The sequence below is a fragment of the Lissotriton helveticus genome, chromosome 5_1 (genome assembly GCF_964261635.1).
Source record: "Lissotriton helveticus chromosome 5_1, aLisHel1.1, whole genome shotgun sequence".
In the NCBI taxonomy this organism is placed as follows: Eukaryota; Metazoa; Chordata; class Amphibia; order Caudata; family Salamandridae; genus Lissotriton; species Lissotriton helveticus.
This window is the reverse complement of record NC_136065.1, coordinates 1,180,841,705-1,180,856,927: the sequence shown is the minus strand read 5'-3', so window position 1 is coordinate 1,180,856,927 and position 15,223 is coordinate 1,180,841,705. Positions and strand designations below refer to the sequence as shown.

Genomic DNA, 15,223 nt, shown 5'->3' with positions numbered 1-15,223 from the left:
CAAGCCGACCAGGACACAGAAGGACCGTGTTTGCCCGGACCCGAAGAAGACGCGGAGGTGCCCCTGCTGAGTGACACCGGAGACGGGAGACTGACGGAAGGCGTAGCGGAAGCAAGGAAGCCAGGAGGCCAACGGTTCCGTGTTCCGCCCAGCCACGCGAAGGAGGACGCGTGGCTTCTCCAGGTGCGTGGGCGTTTGCGTGCGCTATTTCAGTTTAAGAGGGGAGGGACCGGGTAGGCAGCGAGGCGCTGTTTGGGCACTGAAGTCTTCCTGTGCACACACTCACGGGTCGCTCTAATTGATGTCCTTGCTTGAGCGGTGGTGGTTACCTGTTCCCTCACTCCCTACCCTGACTGTAGTCTTAGGCAATAGGACAGTCTACTAAAGCCCGTTGTTCTCTTCTTTTTCCTACACATGCTGGAGTCCGGCTACATCCACCCAGGGGATACTACACCTGAAGCCCTAGGATCCTGGACTTTGCCTGATTTTGTACACCTGCAACCCTATCTTTAAACGTTAAATAAACAGTAGAACTGTCGCCCAAGTTTTGGCTCCTTCCTTCTTGCACCCCCAAAGGTGACAAGTGGCGAGCCAGCCAGGAGTATCCGTCTGATAGAAGATGGAGGCCATGTTAACTCAGATGAGCGAAGGGCATGCCAAACTTGAATGGGCGATTGGACAGACAAACGAGCAGGCTGAAAGTGACAGAGCCTCCTTCACTGCCGCTATCCAACAGCAGTCCGAACACTTAACCAAACTAGCTGAAGGGCAAACGCAATTGCTGGCTGTTCTGGGGCAAGGCAGAGTAGCAGCCCCTCCTGGAGCAGTAGTACCCTTACAGAAGTACGTCGCGGGAGACGACCCTGTGTCTTTTTTCCTCAATTTTGAAAGGGCGGCTAGAGCCAGCGCATGGCCAGGGGAGAGATGGCCCTTTTATCTCGCACCTCTCCTGACGGGGGAGGCCCAGGCAGCCTATCAATTGGCCAATCAGGATGGGACAGCCACCTACGGACATGTGAAACAGATTGTCCTGGATAGGCTGGGGGTTGATGACGAGACACACAGAATGCGCTTTAGGCAAGAAAGGGGAACCCCAACGGACGCTCCTAAGACTCTGTTCTACAAATTGAAAGACGCAGCGGATAGGTGGTTAAAGCCACAAGAGGGGAACATGGACAATGTCATGAACAAAATATACCTAGAACAGTTCCTGGAGGCCCTGCCCTTTGGAACACAGCGGTGGCTCCGACAACATGCAGGGTTGACATTAGATCATGCCATCGAAATGGCCAACTCATATGCCCGAGCTCAAACTCGGCCTACTTATAGAGAACCCGAGAAACCCCTCGTTTCCAAAACCAACCTAAAGCCTGACAAGAAACCTTTCAAACCTCAAAGCGAACCACCGTCATTTAAGCCAAGGCCTCCAAAGCTTGAGCCCCCTGTCATGACCAGTCCACAGTGTTATGAATGCGGCGAATGGGGTCATATAGCGAGGTTCTGCCGCAAAAAGAAAGAAAAAGATGAAGAGCCCATGGAGGTGGGATACGTGCCGCGTGCTATAATGTATGCCCAGGAGACAGGACCAGCTTTTTATGTAAGTGTCCTAGTTGACGATAAGAAAACCCGTGCTTTACTGGATTCTGGGTGCCGCCATTCCGTTGTTAAACAAAGCACTCTGTCCCCTTCTTCTCTGCTTTTGGACCGTACAGTCCGCATCAAATGCGTGCATGGGGATATTCGTACCTACCCTTTAGCCCAGGTCACTCTAAAAACAGAAAAGGGAACCCAAGTACAGTGCGAGTTAGGGGTGCTCCCTGAACTGCCCGAGCCACTGATCATTGGGACTGATAATGAATGGTTCTCCACTCTCATGGCTGAAGTCCTAGACAAGCAGGGTCATCATGGGATCCGGGAGGGTCTGTTGATAGAAGAACCCTGGGCCACTGATTCCAACTTTAGGGCGGCACAACTGAACGACGCGTCCCTAACAACCGCTTGGCAGAATGCACAGAAGAACAAAGGGGTACAACAGCTCCCGTATCCCTGTTTTGTTGAACAAAACGGACTCCTGTATAGAATAGGACAGGACCAGGCCACTCCCCAGTTGCTAGTGCCAACAACGTTCAGGGAACAAGTGATGTTTTACGCTCACGCACACCTTCTCGCTGGTCATTCTGGTGCCGAAAAGACCACCAATTCGATCACAGAGCACTTCTATTGGCCTGGGGTGTACGCTCAAGTAAAGAAGTACTGTCAGGAGTGCCAAATATGCCAAAAAAGGAACCCCTACATTCCTCCCAAAGTTCCTCTTGTCCCTCTTCCAATTATAGGGACTCCATTTGAAAGAATAGGAGTAGACATAGTGGGTCCTTTGCCTAAATCACACCGGGGGTACCAATATGTAATGGTGGTAGTTGACTACGCAACGCGTTATCCCGAGGCATTTCCCTTGAGGGCGGCTACGACCGGCGCCATATCCCAGAAACTGGTTGAGTTGTTCACCCGAATGGGATTTCCCAAAGACATAATCACAGACCAAGGGACGCCATTCGTCTCTCGTCTTATGAAACAAGTATGTGGTTTGTTGAACATAAAACACCTTCGCACTTCCGTATATCACCCACAGACCGATGGTCTGGTCGAACGCTATAACGGGTTGATAAAGACCACCCTAAAAAAACTATTGTCGGGCGACGGGAAACAGTGGGATCAGCTACTTCCGTTGGCCCTATATGTGCTACGAAGTCAGTACCAAAGCAGTCTCGGGACTTCCCCCTTTGAGCTACTGTTCGGACGGAAGCCCCGTACTCTGTTAGAGATAACCAAAGACAGCTGGGAGAGGACCGGGTCCAAGGACGCTGAAGAGCTCTTGGACTACTCACAGCAATTGAAGTCCAGGTTGCACAAATTGAGGACCTTGTCCTATGAAACATTGGAGAAAGCACAAGGGAAGCAAAAGACCTTTTATGACAAGGGCAAGAAGTGGAGAGAGCTAAACCTAGGTGACTGGGCTCTTGTTCTTCTGCCCACGTCTACCCATAAACTTCGCAAGGAGTGGCAGGGACCTTTTCAGGTTGTGAAGAAGATAGGAAGGACCACCTATGGCCTGCGACTGTCTCCTTCCCGAACGCAAATCTACCATATCAACCTACTTAAAAAGTGGTTGGGTCCCCCGCCCAAATCCCCTGCCTCTGTATCCCTAGCCACGTCCTCTGCTCATACCATCGACCAGGCGGTTGTAAGTCCCGAGCTTCTTGATCCCCAAAAGAAGGAATTGAGAGACCTGTTATTAGCACATCAGTCCATATTCTCTGATCAACCAGGGCGTACTCCACTAGTGGAACACCATATCCCGACCCTTCCAGGGGTGACTATTAAACAGAAACCCTATAGAATCCCCGAAGCCAGACGGGCTGTAATAAAGGAGGAAGTACAGAAAATGTTGGAGGCAGGAATCATTGTTCCTTCCACAAGCAACTGGTCTTCTCCAGTGGTCCTGGTGCCGAAGCCCGATGGCAGCAAGAGATTCTGTATTGACTTTCGAGCAGTAAACAAAGTGTCAAAACAAGACGGTTATCCCCTACCCAGAGTAGACGAAATGGTAGAGCGCCTTGGTGAGGCTCGATTCATAACAACTATTGACCTCACCAAAGGATATTGGCAGGTGCCCCTGTCCCCACAAGATCAGGAAAAAACGGCCTTCATAACACCAGACGGCCTGTTTCATTTCACTGTCCTACCATTTGGCCTCCATGGGGCCCCTGCTACCTTCCAACGTCTCATGGACACAGTACTAGCCCCTTACCGACAGTTTTCCGCGGCCTACCTGGACGATATTGTCATTCACAGTCCAGATTGGCAAACCCATTTACGACATCTAGGGTTGATTCTAGGGGCCCTGGAAAAAGCGGGTCTACACATAAACTCCAGAAAATCACGTTTCGCCTTTACACAGGTCAAATATCTGGGTTATGTTCTTGGTAACGGTCAACTGTACCCACAACAAGAGAAAGTTAAAGCCATTCAGGGTCAAAACTTCCCTACAAACCGTAGAGATCTCAGGGCCTTTTTGGGTTTGGTGGGATATTACAGGCGCTTTATTCCACACTTTGCCTCTGTCTCTGCTCCATTGACAGATCTCCTAAAGAAAACAGCCACTTCTTCTCAGTTCAAACACCCCTCTCCTCAAGCACAGGGCGCTTTCCAAGCCCTAAAAGATGCCCTATCTTCTTCCCCTGTACTCATTACTCCTGATTTTGAGAAACCTTTCTTTTTACAAACGGACGCATCAGGGGTTGGGTTGGGGGCTGTGCTCTCGCAACACGACACAGAGGGAAGGGAAAGACCCATCCTATACTTGAGTAGAAAGCTTTTTCCTAGGGAGGCGGCTTATCCCACGATAGAGAAAGAGTGCTTGGCGGTGAAGTGGAGCATAGAGAAGCTTCGATATTACTTGGATGGCCGACGCTTTACCCTCTTCACGGACCATGCACCTTTACAGTGGCTCCAAAGGAATAAAGGGCGTAACGATCGTATCCTTCGTTGGTTCTTGTCCCTCCAGCCTTATGAGTTCGATGTCTGCCATAGGAAGGGTTCTGAACAGACCAACGCTGACTATTTGTCTCGTTACCCTCTTTCCCCCGAACGGGAAAAGTCTGGGGGAGGGATGTGTCAGGGGGTCCCCTGCTCGGCACAGGCTGAGCTAACCGACTCTTCGTCTTCCCCACAGACCGGCAGCTACGGGCCCTTTAAGGACAGCCTGGCCTTGCAGTTCCCCGGACCACCTGACTTTGTTGGCCTATCGGAGCCGACCTCGCGTCTTAAGGAGGTGGATCCGGAAGACGCCAGCGCTTGTGAGCTGCGGAGAATCACGTCGTGGGAATCCGACGTGCAACGCCAGGAGAAACAAGCCGACGAGGAGAAACAAGCCGACCAGGACACAGAAGGACCGTGTTTGCCCGGACCCGAAGAAGACGCGGAGGTGCCCCTGCTGAGTGACACCGGAGACGGGAGACTGACGGAAGGCGTAGCGGAAGCAAGGAAGCCAGGAGGCCAACGGTTCCGTGTTCCGCCCAGCCACGCGAAGGAGGACGCGTGGCTTCTCCAGGTGCGTGGGCGTTTGCGTGCGCTATTTCAGTTTAAGAGGGGAGGGACCGGGTAGGCAGCGAGGCGCTGTTTGGGCACTGAAGTCTTCCTGTGCACACACTCACGGGTCGCTCTAATTGATGTCCTTGCTTGAGCGGTGGTGGTTACCTGTTCCCTCACTCCCTACCCTGACTGTAGTCTTAGGCAATAGGACAGTCTACTAAAGCCCGTTGTTCTCTTCTTTTTCCTACACATGCTGGAGTCCGGCTACATCCACCCAGGGGATACTACACCTGAAGCCCTAGGATCCTGGACTTTGCATGATTTTGTACACCTGCAACCCTATCTTTAAACGTTAAATAAACAGTAGAACTGTCGCCCAAGTTTTGGCTCCTTCCTTCTTGCACCCCCAAAGGTGACAGACCGATATAGAAAAGAGTACCTTTATTTGGAATGAGGAGGGTATCAAATATTTCTAAATTACCAGTCCAAATCTTTTAACTTGTGTTTGGGTTCTACATTTTGATCCTTTGTTAATCAAAAATGGAAACAAATCCGATAGACTGGAAAAGTTGAACCCAGGGATTCATGGGAGGATTTCCAGCTTCAAGAGGTTATTTGACTCATTCATTTGGGAGAGAAAGTGTAAGGCTAAATATCACCTAAAAGTTGCACATCGTGAGTGCTAAAGGTGGATTTCGCTTCCAATGCATAGAGAAATACTCTCAAGTGGATAGTCGACGTCAGATCTAAAGCCTGATTAATCTACTCCCTATGCAGACACAACCACACTAAAAGTGTGTTCAATGCTAAACGTGTCTTCATGCTAAAAGTGTGTTCAATGCTAAAAGTGTCTTCATGCTAAAAGTGTGTTCAATGTTTTGCTGTGTTATTTGTTTATGATTTGTTTGAAGGTAAATGGAGAAATTAGAACTTCATCAGGAGCACTGCATGCTGCATGATATGTGTTGAGTGAAATTAGAAGTGTGGACACGAATCAGTGTGATATATCTAATTTGTGGAATAATGCTTGATTCAAACAGACAGCAAAATATCACATTGGAAAGAATGGAAACTATAACTAGATTCAGATAGGTACATTTGATGAGGTGAGATGGCTTTGCAGCTCCTCTTTGGCAATTTGACTTGCAAATATGGCATCTCAGACCATGTGAAGTTTCAGTGCAGTTACTAATAGGATTGTATTGAGGCGAGGAGCAGTTTCATGAGGAAGAGCAAGATGAGATGTTGGACACCATCTCTTTTGGTGTCAGATTGGCTTATATGACTTCTACTATTGATAAGCAGCTAAAAAGTAATTTAGACTCAGTAAAGGTGAGGGGAAAAACAGACCTGATTGGACAGATGAACATGAAGATGATATATTTTTAGCAGCAAGGAAAAGGTACTGCTTTAATGTATACAAAAAAAGGCCCAGGTCTGAAGCGAAGAGTGATACAACAAAAACCTCTTGCCAAGATACATTGGTATCTGTAAAGCTCAATAAGCTAGGTCTAATGAAATCAGTAGGTGTTGGAAATGTCAGCACAGAAAGGCTATCTTTGTGCACACGTTCTTGTTATGTTTGAAAGTAGGATCCTTAAGGCGCAATCCCTACAATATAGTAAATCTGCTCTAGACTTTAAAGTAGAAGCCAAGTTGATAATTTAGAATGAATCTTTCTCAGGTAGCAGATCCCCATGCATGCATGAAAACCTGGTTGACGAGGGACTTGAGGACAGGGAAAAGATTTGTTGTGAACCACTGGAAATAAAGTGATGATCTAGGGTTTGATTCAGTGAATGTTTTTTCTAGCATTCGTGGAAAATCTTGTTGGCGCATCCAAGGTTCAGACAGCTCTAGGGTGTTTTCTGTAGCTATAATAGTTAATTGAAAGGTGCATACCACTAGTGCATGGATGAATTGTTGCAGGGCCCTTCTTTCTATCTGCTTTCATCCTTTCACGTGTATTATTTGCAGCACAGTATGTTTTCATGTGAAATTGGCTTCTGTTAATTCCCTACTACTCAGAGCAATATAGGATCATGAAAAAGGATCCTTGCATGCAGAATGAGTGTGTGATATTTGAGAATGGTGATGCAGTTCGTCAACTGCCTAAATTTATATCAATGCACTGTAAATTAGATATCACACATTGTTAGGATTCACAGAGACATCACATGTGTCGCCATCCTTGGATTTACCCATAGGGGACAGGAAAAACACTGCCCGGGCCCCTCATTCTATGTAGGGGACAATAATTAATAAGGACTATAAACACTTTCCTTCCCTTTCTTTGTGGTAATTCCAGTCCACTCATCAATCCGTGCCCCACGGGAGGATCTATGACTCATCCTAGTTTCAAATATTTTTGAGGTTTTCTCTGTTCTATATTTTGTTCCTCCTACTTATTCTCTGGAATGCTCATTGCTTCATCTTTCTTTCCACTACTTCCAGTTTCAACGTGTTCTCTGCACCACCCTGTTTTCTGGCACGGCCTTTGATAGCCTGCCTACCAAAATACATATAAAACTTGTTTGACCGCACCTCATCCAATCAATGATAAAGTGGTGACTGGTGAACATCTTTGGCAGAGATATCACGTCAAGCGAAGTCCAAGATCCTACCTATGCCTCAACTTTATATTGTCTTCAAGCAACAGAGATTACATTTATAGTTACACATCACGTCCATGTAATTGGAACCCTAGGAGCAGTTGAGGAGATATTTAACTGCACCGAGTTTGACTCACAATTTGACAAGTTGTTGGCTGCACATGATCAAAACAAACAGATGAGTCCATACATTGAAACATAATGGCATGATTTAAACAAGAACACAATCATTAAGCATTATTTCCCTTACTGTGGGCGAAACAGCTCATAAGTTGCCCACTCCACAATTTTGGACCGGAGTGAAAGCTAAGAGCACACAACAAGGGAACGGACATTTAATAGTCATTATTAACCTATCCTATGAGATAATAAAGCTGTCAGCCTCACACTCTTTGTTCAACGGATCCTTCCCCTGTCCCTCTCGGCCTCTCTCGCCTTATTCATTTTCAGTGTGTGCTTCAGAACCCTGCCTTGACATTTATTTGGGCCTATTCTTAACCCTCTATTTCGGAGCAGCTAGACTGACCTGTTCCCTCTCTAAGACCATGCACCGCGCCAAGTCACTAAACAGGGTCTTGCCCCCCTATCCCCCTGCAGTCACCTTCTGGGGCAGACTATACTTCAGTTTCTCTCACCAGCCCTCCACCGACTGTCATTTGCTTCACTTGTACATTCAATGACTCACTACTGCCCGTCTGTCCACCCTTGCTGCACTCTCATTTTAATGCCCTACCCCCTTTCCATGGCCATGATCAGACTCCCTCAGGTCCCCCAGAAGTCATTCTCCTGAGTCACTTCTACCATCTGCTCCAACTGTCTTCGTGACTGCACTATAAGCCATCGGTTTAGCGGAGGCAGCATTCAACGTCACTGCAGGGGAGGGACACGCACGATGTACACATGAACTCACCCCCACGGGAAGCCAAGCCCATAAGACCATAGCCGAGGGAGGGGCTCACTCAAAAGGTGGACAAAGACATAATGCTCTATTTTCTGCTCACGATGAAGAGCACCAGTGCCAAACAGAAGCGAAGTTGTTCACTTTCAGGGCAGTCTGCCAAACACTTTATGCTGGTGTTACACTGTAACCACACGTTAGGCAGAAATTGAACAAGTGTAAGCATGCAGCAAATTAATTAAACAAAATATGCTTGACTAATTGATAAAAAATGGTGCAGCAAATAGACCATGGTTGAGGATATTTATGAAAAAACCTATTGAACATCGTGCCAACTCCATTCTTTTTATTTATCACTCATCATCATGATTTACCCCAGTGGGCCACTCGTAGTCAATGTCAGGTAAATTAAGAAACATTGGCTGTAGGTCTCTGTACTCAAGAGAAATTTCCCCACTGACATGCCATGTTGCTCATAGTGATATGATTTACAAAGATTTCGGCCAAGGGTGGTTTACGCACAGAATATACATATTCCAGACATATAACAATCACCATCAGCACAACGTGCACTTAAACAAAACAATACAATGGACCATACGCATTCTGGGACAAGCACAAACTGGCCGCAGGCACATTTTACTTTAAGTTAATTTTCGTTGTCAATCAGGCAACATATGTTTATTTCGTTGTTTGCAGCACATCCAACATTCCACCATAATGCCAGTCACGTGAGGACTTTGGGTTTCAAACATGAATCTAGTGTGCTCCGCATCCCTTATGCCCTCATTACAGAGCAGCATTTCCTATTCAGGCACAAACAAGTATTTCCACCCAAATCAGAATTACACGACGTACACAAAATTCACGCTTTTTTCTCTTGCAAACATTTGACCAAGTGATACGCAACAGAATTTGTACAGAAATGGGAAAACATGCAACATTACAGCATTATCCAAATTCAGAGGTGAGGAACCTGGATGGAGAGAAAATACCACACTTGGTAAATACTGTACATGGTAACAGCAATATTTACCACATGTGGAACTGCATCTTCAAATAAAGCTCCAATCATATAGAGAACCTTAGATTCTTCAAATAATGGAAGAGCCAAAAGTGTCATGGATCGCTCAAACAGGACTAAGCAAAACATTCCAGATTTCATAAAGATAAAAGTCACTAAGTAAAGGAGAGTAGATTAGTTCATCAAAAAGAAACCACAAAGGCCACCAAACATAGCAGCCAACATTATAAAGAAGAAAACAGCGATGTGCTTCATACAAACATAAAGCCTTCAATAACACCATTCAGCCAAACTCATCAAACAGCAACACTGCTATGGCTTAGAACAACAAGAATAACCCATCAATGACCCACATTGGCCATGATTTTTGACAACTGAGCAAAGCCATGAGTTCTTCACAACAAAAAAGTAGAATAAAAAACCATGATGCATAACCACCCGCCAGCTCAGATTTACCACTTGCCATCAGTCGCTAGTAAATGTGGGCGAAAAAAAACGGTGGCATGGAAAACTGCGTTTTTGGACCAGGTAATTATGGTCCCTATAGTTATTCCCCATTTCTGGAACTTCAGCTTATAATGACCATAATCTCATTGGGAGGTAGCGGCCAGAATCGTTAATTTCAGCCCATATATCACATCACTGATTTTGTAGCTAACTCAAAACGAGAGTCAAGTCATAGACCACTGTCCTTGTTTTTCCACTGACAAACAACACAAACAAGTCAAAATAACAGACACATAAATTAGGCACTGACCTGGATCTTGATGGGCCAGGAGAAATTGCTGACGTAGACATAGAAAGTGATATTGAGGTTGCTGCGAAAGTTGAATTTTTCGCACGAAAAGCTATCTTTGTATTCTTTTATACCAGCCTTGGATACAACAGGTATTTCTTCGCCCGATATAGTTCCAGCTGTAATGAAAAAACAAAAAAGGCCAGTTAAGCTTTTTCATGGTAATAGACAAGAAAAACTTTGCATGATAGTTCGATATTTCCAGAGGCATTTGGGCATAGAGTGCAAAAAGATTAATTAAGAAAAATAATCCCTGAAAACGCTCACCACTGCTTACTAAATGATAATTTAGGAATTAGTCTTGGAGGTTTAATTAACATAGCATATCATTAACATAAATATCTGTATTTATATAGAACACTCTACAAAATGATCTAGGCTAGGCACATATATTAGGAACTACTATTACCCGACTCCGCGGTACTCATTTGTTTGACTTGCTGGTGAGGGGCTGAGCGGATTCCCTCTAATTACACCCTGTGACCTGGAGCTTGCACACAGATCTCAGCAGTTGCTCAAATAGATATTTCTATTACAGCCCAGATAGGCGTAATGATTTCTTTTAAGAAGTATTTGATACCCGGTTGAAAGAAAATGTGTTTTGGTATAATGTATGGTTTTATACTTTTTGTGCAGGATCACACTGAGTGTCTGTGTAAATTAAAGAATTATATTTGCACTTTTTTCTATAATCTCCCCTGTCTCTCCTCACAGTCTACCTCTCTCTGCTTATAGTGTCCTTATTATTTCTTGTCTTTCTTGAGAGTGCTATTTTTTTTAACTGTTTTTTGTGTTCCCTCTGTTGTGCTTGTCTTTACTGTCCCCTAATGTTCCACTTTCATTTTATACTCCCTCTTCTGCTTTCTTAATAATACTCTCTGTTTTATTAGACCTCCTCTTAGCAATGACCCATTTAATATAGATAGAGTGCTGTATACACTATGGGCAGATTTACAAGCATATTGGGCCTCTTTCATCGACTAGCAGTGTTGGAAATGAACTGCAAGAACCCTGCTTCATTCTAGGAGAGTGGAAGTTTGGTGTACTGCTGGTGGAGACAGGGTCTCTCCATCAGATCAGCAGAATGTGAAGACCCTTAATTGCAATTGGTGATCCTGAGCGGTTAGTGAGACATTGCTGGAGCGGACCAAGAGGCAGATGTACAAAGCATGTTAATGGTAGCAAATTCTCTAATTCTATCTTTGTGACTGTTAAAATGTTTTTTGCTATGTATTAGCCCCCATTTAGTCAGAAAAGTTTTGCGACTCCTACAATGGAACTTTGAATGGATATGGACTCAGTTTCTGGAAAGGGCATATTGTAGGCATCCCTTCCAAATAAAATAGGTATTATATGTATCATTGTTTTGTGACCAACTCTAGTCGCAAAACCATGAAACTTACTGACCCCCATGCTGGGGTGGTAACACTTTCAAATGAAGGGGTTCCCTTCAGGAACAGAAGGGAACCCCTTCCTAATGCCCCTGATGATTTTTTAGAAAAAATAGTTTGTTGTTGACTAGGTAGAGGTCCACCGACAACTTTCAAACAAACAACAAAAAAATTAAACTTTACCTATACAACTTCCTGTAAGGAAAACTGGCTGCAACAAGCATTGGCAAACTCAATAGGTATCAGCAGTCCGAGAGCTATTGGCATTGTCAATGTCTTTTAGCCATGCTGAATAGTAGTACAGCTGCTGTTCAGCAGGGCTGGAAGTCATGTAAAAATCCTTAGCATATGGTGGCCAATTCCGTTTTTTCCAGTGATTAATTTGTATTTTTTAAAAAGCAGTGCCAGGCCATTGTCAGGAGTTCACTTGCACTGCCCATTGCCGCTTTCAGCACTGCCAATTACAGTATCAACAGAGCTACTAACCATCATACTCCTACAAGTGTAACAATTCGGACTATTCCAGGCCACCAAATCTATAAGAATAGCTTTGGCGGCAGGTATTAGTCATTTTTAATGTATTTTGTATTAATAAACAACTGTTGTTGTGCTAGTCTCCAAACAAGACAACCAGTGCAACTGTGTAGCAGACTGTCATAAGTGCAAGTGTTGCCAATTAAGTGCCGGTGCCAAGGACAGGAAACCACCAGCTCAAATTAAGTACAGTTTTTCCCCCTGAAGTAACACACGAGAGAGTACACACACACAAAAGCCCCAGCACAGCTGTCTCTGAAAGTGGGAGAAGCAAGGAGAGCTGAGCTTGGATCAGGTAGGATTTAACTTCTGTTCTCATATTTACATTCTGCTGGGAGAGGATGTGGTGTGATGCTACAGCGGCTGACTTTGAAACTTGGGAACTGGGCCTGAGCCTTAGTGGGACGCTCAACATCCTGTGATTTTGGGCAAATCACTTAAACTCTCGGTCCCTAAAAATGAATGTGTCCATCTCTAATGCGAGTGGTGCTCATGTAAAGTGCTCTGATACTTTGGGTCCAGTTTGCGCTATATAAAACTGCAACAAAAAAACAAAATGTAACTCTAGCTTGCAAATCTCGTGGTTTGCAGTACGTGCAGTTTAGCAATGCACAGCTCTGAGGAAATTATTATAATAATATTTGACACACGCTGAGGTGAGGCAGTCGACGGCTAGAGATGGGGCTGGAGAGAGACAAGGAGACAGGGAAGATAAAGAGACAGAGATCTATTAAAGACATGCCCACAAATCCTCCCCTCGCCCGATAGCGCAGATTTGGTATTCTAATTAGACCTGTGATGATAAACAGTGCAGTGACACACAGCTTTAACCTGTTTACTGCTTCGAACGTTCAGCGCCAGTGCTGAACGTTCGAAGAAACGGGTGCGGCCGCGTCGGCCGTGCGCAGCACCAGGGAGGTAGCTCGCGCGACGTCCAACGGCCGACGGCAGCAGTGATAGGGTTAACAATAAATACATAGTTGGAAATGAAGCCCGGTTGGGAGGAAAACAAGGAGCTTGTAAAGGAGCTTGTAAAAACACGAGCACTTGTGTAGAGTACTCAAACACAAAGAAAAAAGTAGCTCCTAAAACGGGAGCAGTGGATAGACACAAGTACTTGGTCTATTCTTTGGGTGAAGGCTAAACACAAGAGTCTTGACGCATGCATGCCATGGACAAATGGGGAAAAAGGATACAAGAGCGACAATAGAGCAAGCAAATGGTAAGCCTATGGGAGAGCTAAAACCCACAGATTGAATACGTGTCTTCAAGACAGCCCATGCACATTTCAACCAGTATTTTGCAAGCAATAAATAGTGCATGTGACCCCTATGGTCTTCCTCTACAAAGATTCAATCTGGCTAATAGTCTCATGAGATGTTAAAATTAGGTGGAGCAGTCCACGAAGAGTGTCTCCGTGAAAGTTCCTAGTGAATATTAGAGGACTGCTCACAGGCACAAGCAGTCCAAATAGCCAGAAAAATATGTGAATCTGTTGAATATTTTTTCAATTTATGCTAAGAAAAGCTAGCATTGGCAGATTCGCATGCTCCTTAAACTACTACCAGGAATTCGAATAACGTATATCAAATTGCAATCACTGTTTTTATTTTCAACATTCTTGAATGTTTAGAAAATACGTCTTTTGAAATATGAATGCTTACTGTCCTCCATCACACCTGTCCTTGGCTACAGTCTGAGAGTCCCAGCCTCCCTCACACTTCTTTCTGCATCTTTTCTGTGTCCTGTTTCCAGGGTATCCACACCATTCCTTAAGCCCCCTTTGCATGTTTGCACACCTCACAGCGCACGTGTGCTTGCTGCAGCTAGTTGCAGGGGATATGAGCCCTGGGCTAATGCAATGGATTGTGTGCCTTGCTTGGAAACACTGCATGTTTCCAAGGGTTTAGCTACCTTTAATAAAATCTGTGCACTGAGTCTGGGGACGAAGTGTAAGAGGGGCCGGGTGCAACCCAATTATATTACTCCACTGTGGGCGACAGGGACACAGGGTACATTTTCTTTCCTGCATTAGGGTCCGCCAGTGAGGGCCTGCAGCGTTGCTAGGCTATGGTAATAACTGCCCCAGTGTCAAAGCTCCTTTGCCCAAGTCATTCGTCCACAATGTCTGATCCCTAGAAATTTAGGCAGACAGAGAAAATCTGTATGTCATTTTCACATTTTCCCCAAAAAATTGAAAAACAGCAACATTTCCCAAACCTGCAGAAAACTTGGAAATCTACTGTGTGGCTAGGAAATCTGCCCTTTCCTTAGAAAAACCTGTGCCACGAATTTTCTATTAACTCTACTTATGGTAAACGTCGGGGGTAACTACCCAAACATTAGTATTATTTTATGCCCGAGAAGATGCGTTCACTGCTATCAGAATCCCAGGGGTCTTGTTTCTAATAAACAATCCACAGAAGTGTGCAAATACCCACGGAAAGAGCAAGGCATGCTCGTTTGCACCGGAAAGTATGGATCATTGTCCATTTGGGAGTTGTTTTTAATAATGATAGAGAAACCCTGTTAAAATCTGCTGGTCCCTTAACTGGAACAATGAAACCAGCAAATCTGAAACGGGATAGCAACCGAGCCCAGGCCAAAGAGAGAGGTACAAAGTGCCCCACATCTAAGTGCGAAAAATATGTATACACTGATGCATAAATGCGCTGACTTGAGCATGGATAATAAGCATGCATTTTGCCTGCCACATGTAGGTGTTCATGAGGAGTGGTGTCAGCCCTGGGGAGTCTAGGGTCTTCTTCTGACTTAAAGATTTGACTGAAGAGCACAATGCAGTGCTTGAGGCTCGGAATAAGGGCCACCCAGAGCAAAAGAAAAGAGGAATATGAAACAATCAGCCACACTGGGGAA

The 15,223-nt window shown here is 45.2% G+C and overlaps 1 protein-coding gene across 1 annotated transcript in view; it reads right to left on the bottom strand.

The window, feature by feature from the left end:
- ATRNL1 (attractin like 1) overlaps positions 1 to 15,223 on the bottom strand; it is a 2,439,979-nt gene that overhangs the window by 991,819 nt on the left and 1,432,937 nt on the right. The window contains exon 24 of the mRNA XM_078643887.1: positions 10,383 to 10,540. Coding sequence (XP_078500013.1) covers positions 10,383 to 10,540 — 158 coding nt within the window. The remainder of the gene's footprint in view (positions 1 to 10,382; positions 10,541 to 15,223) is intronic.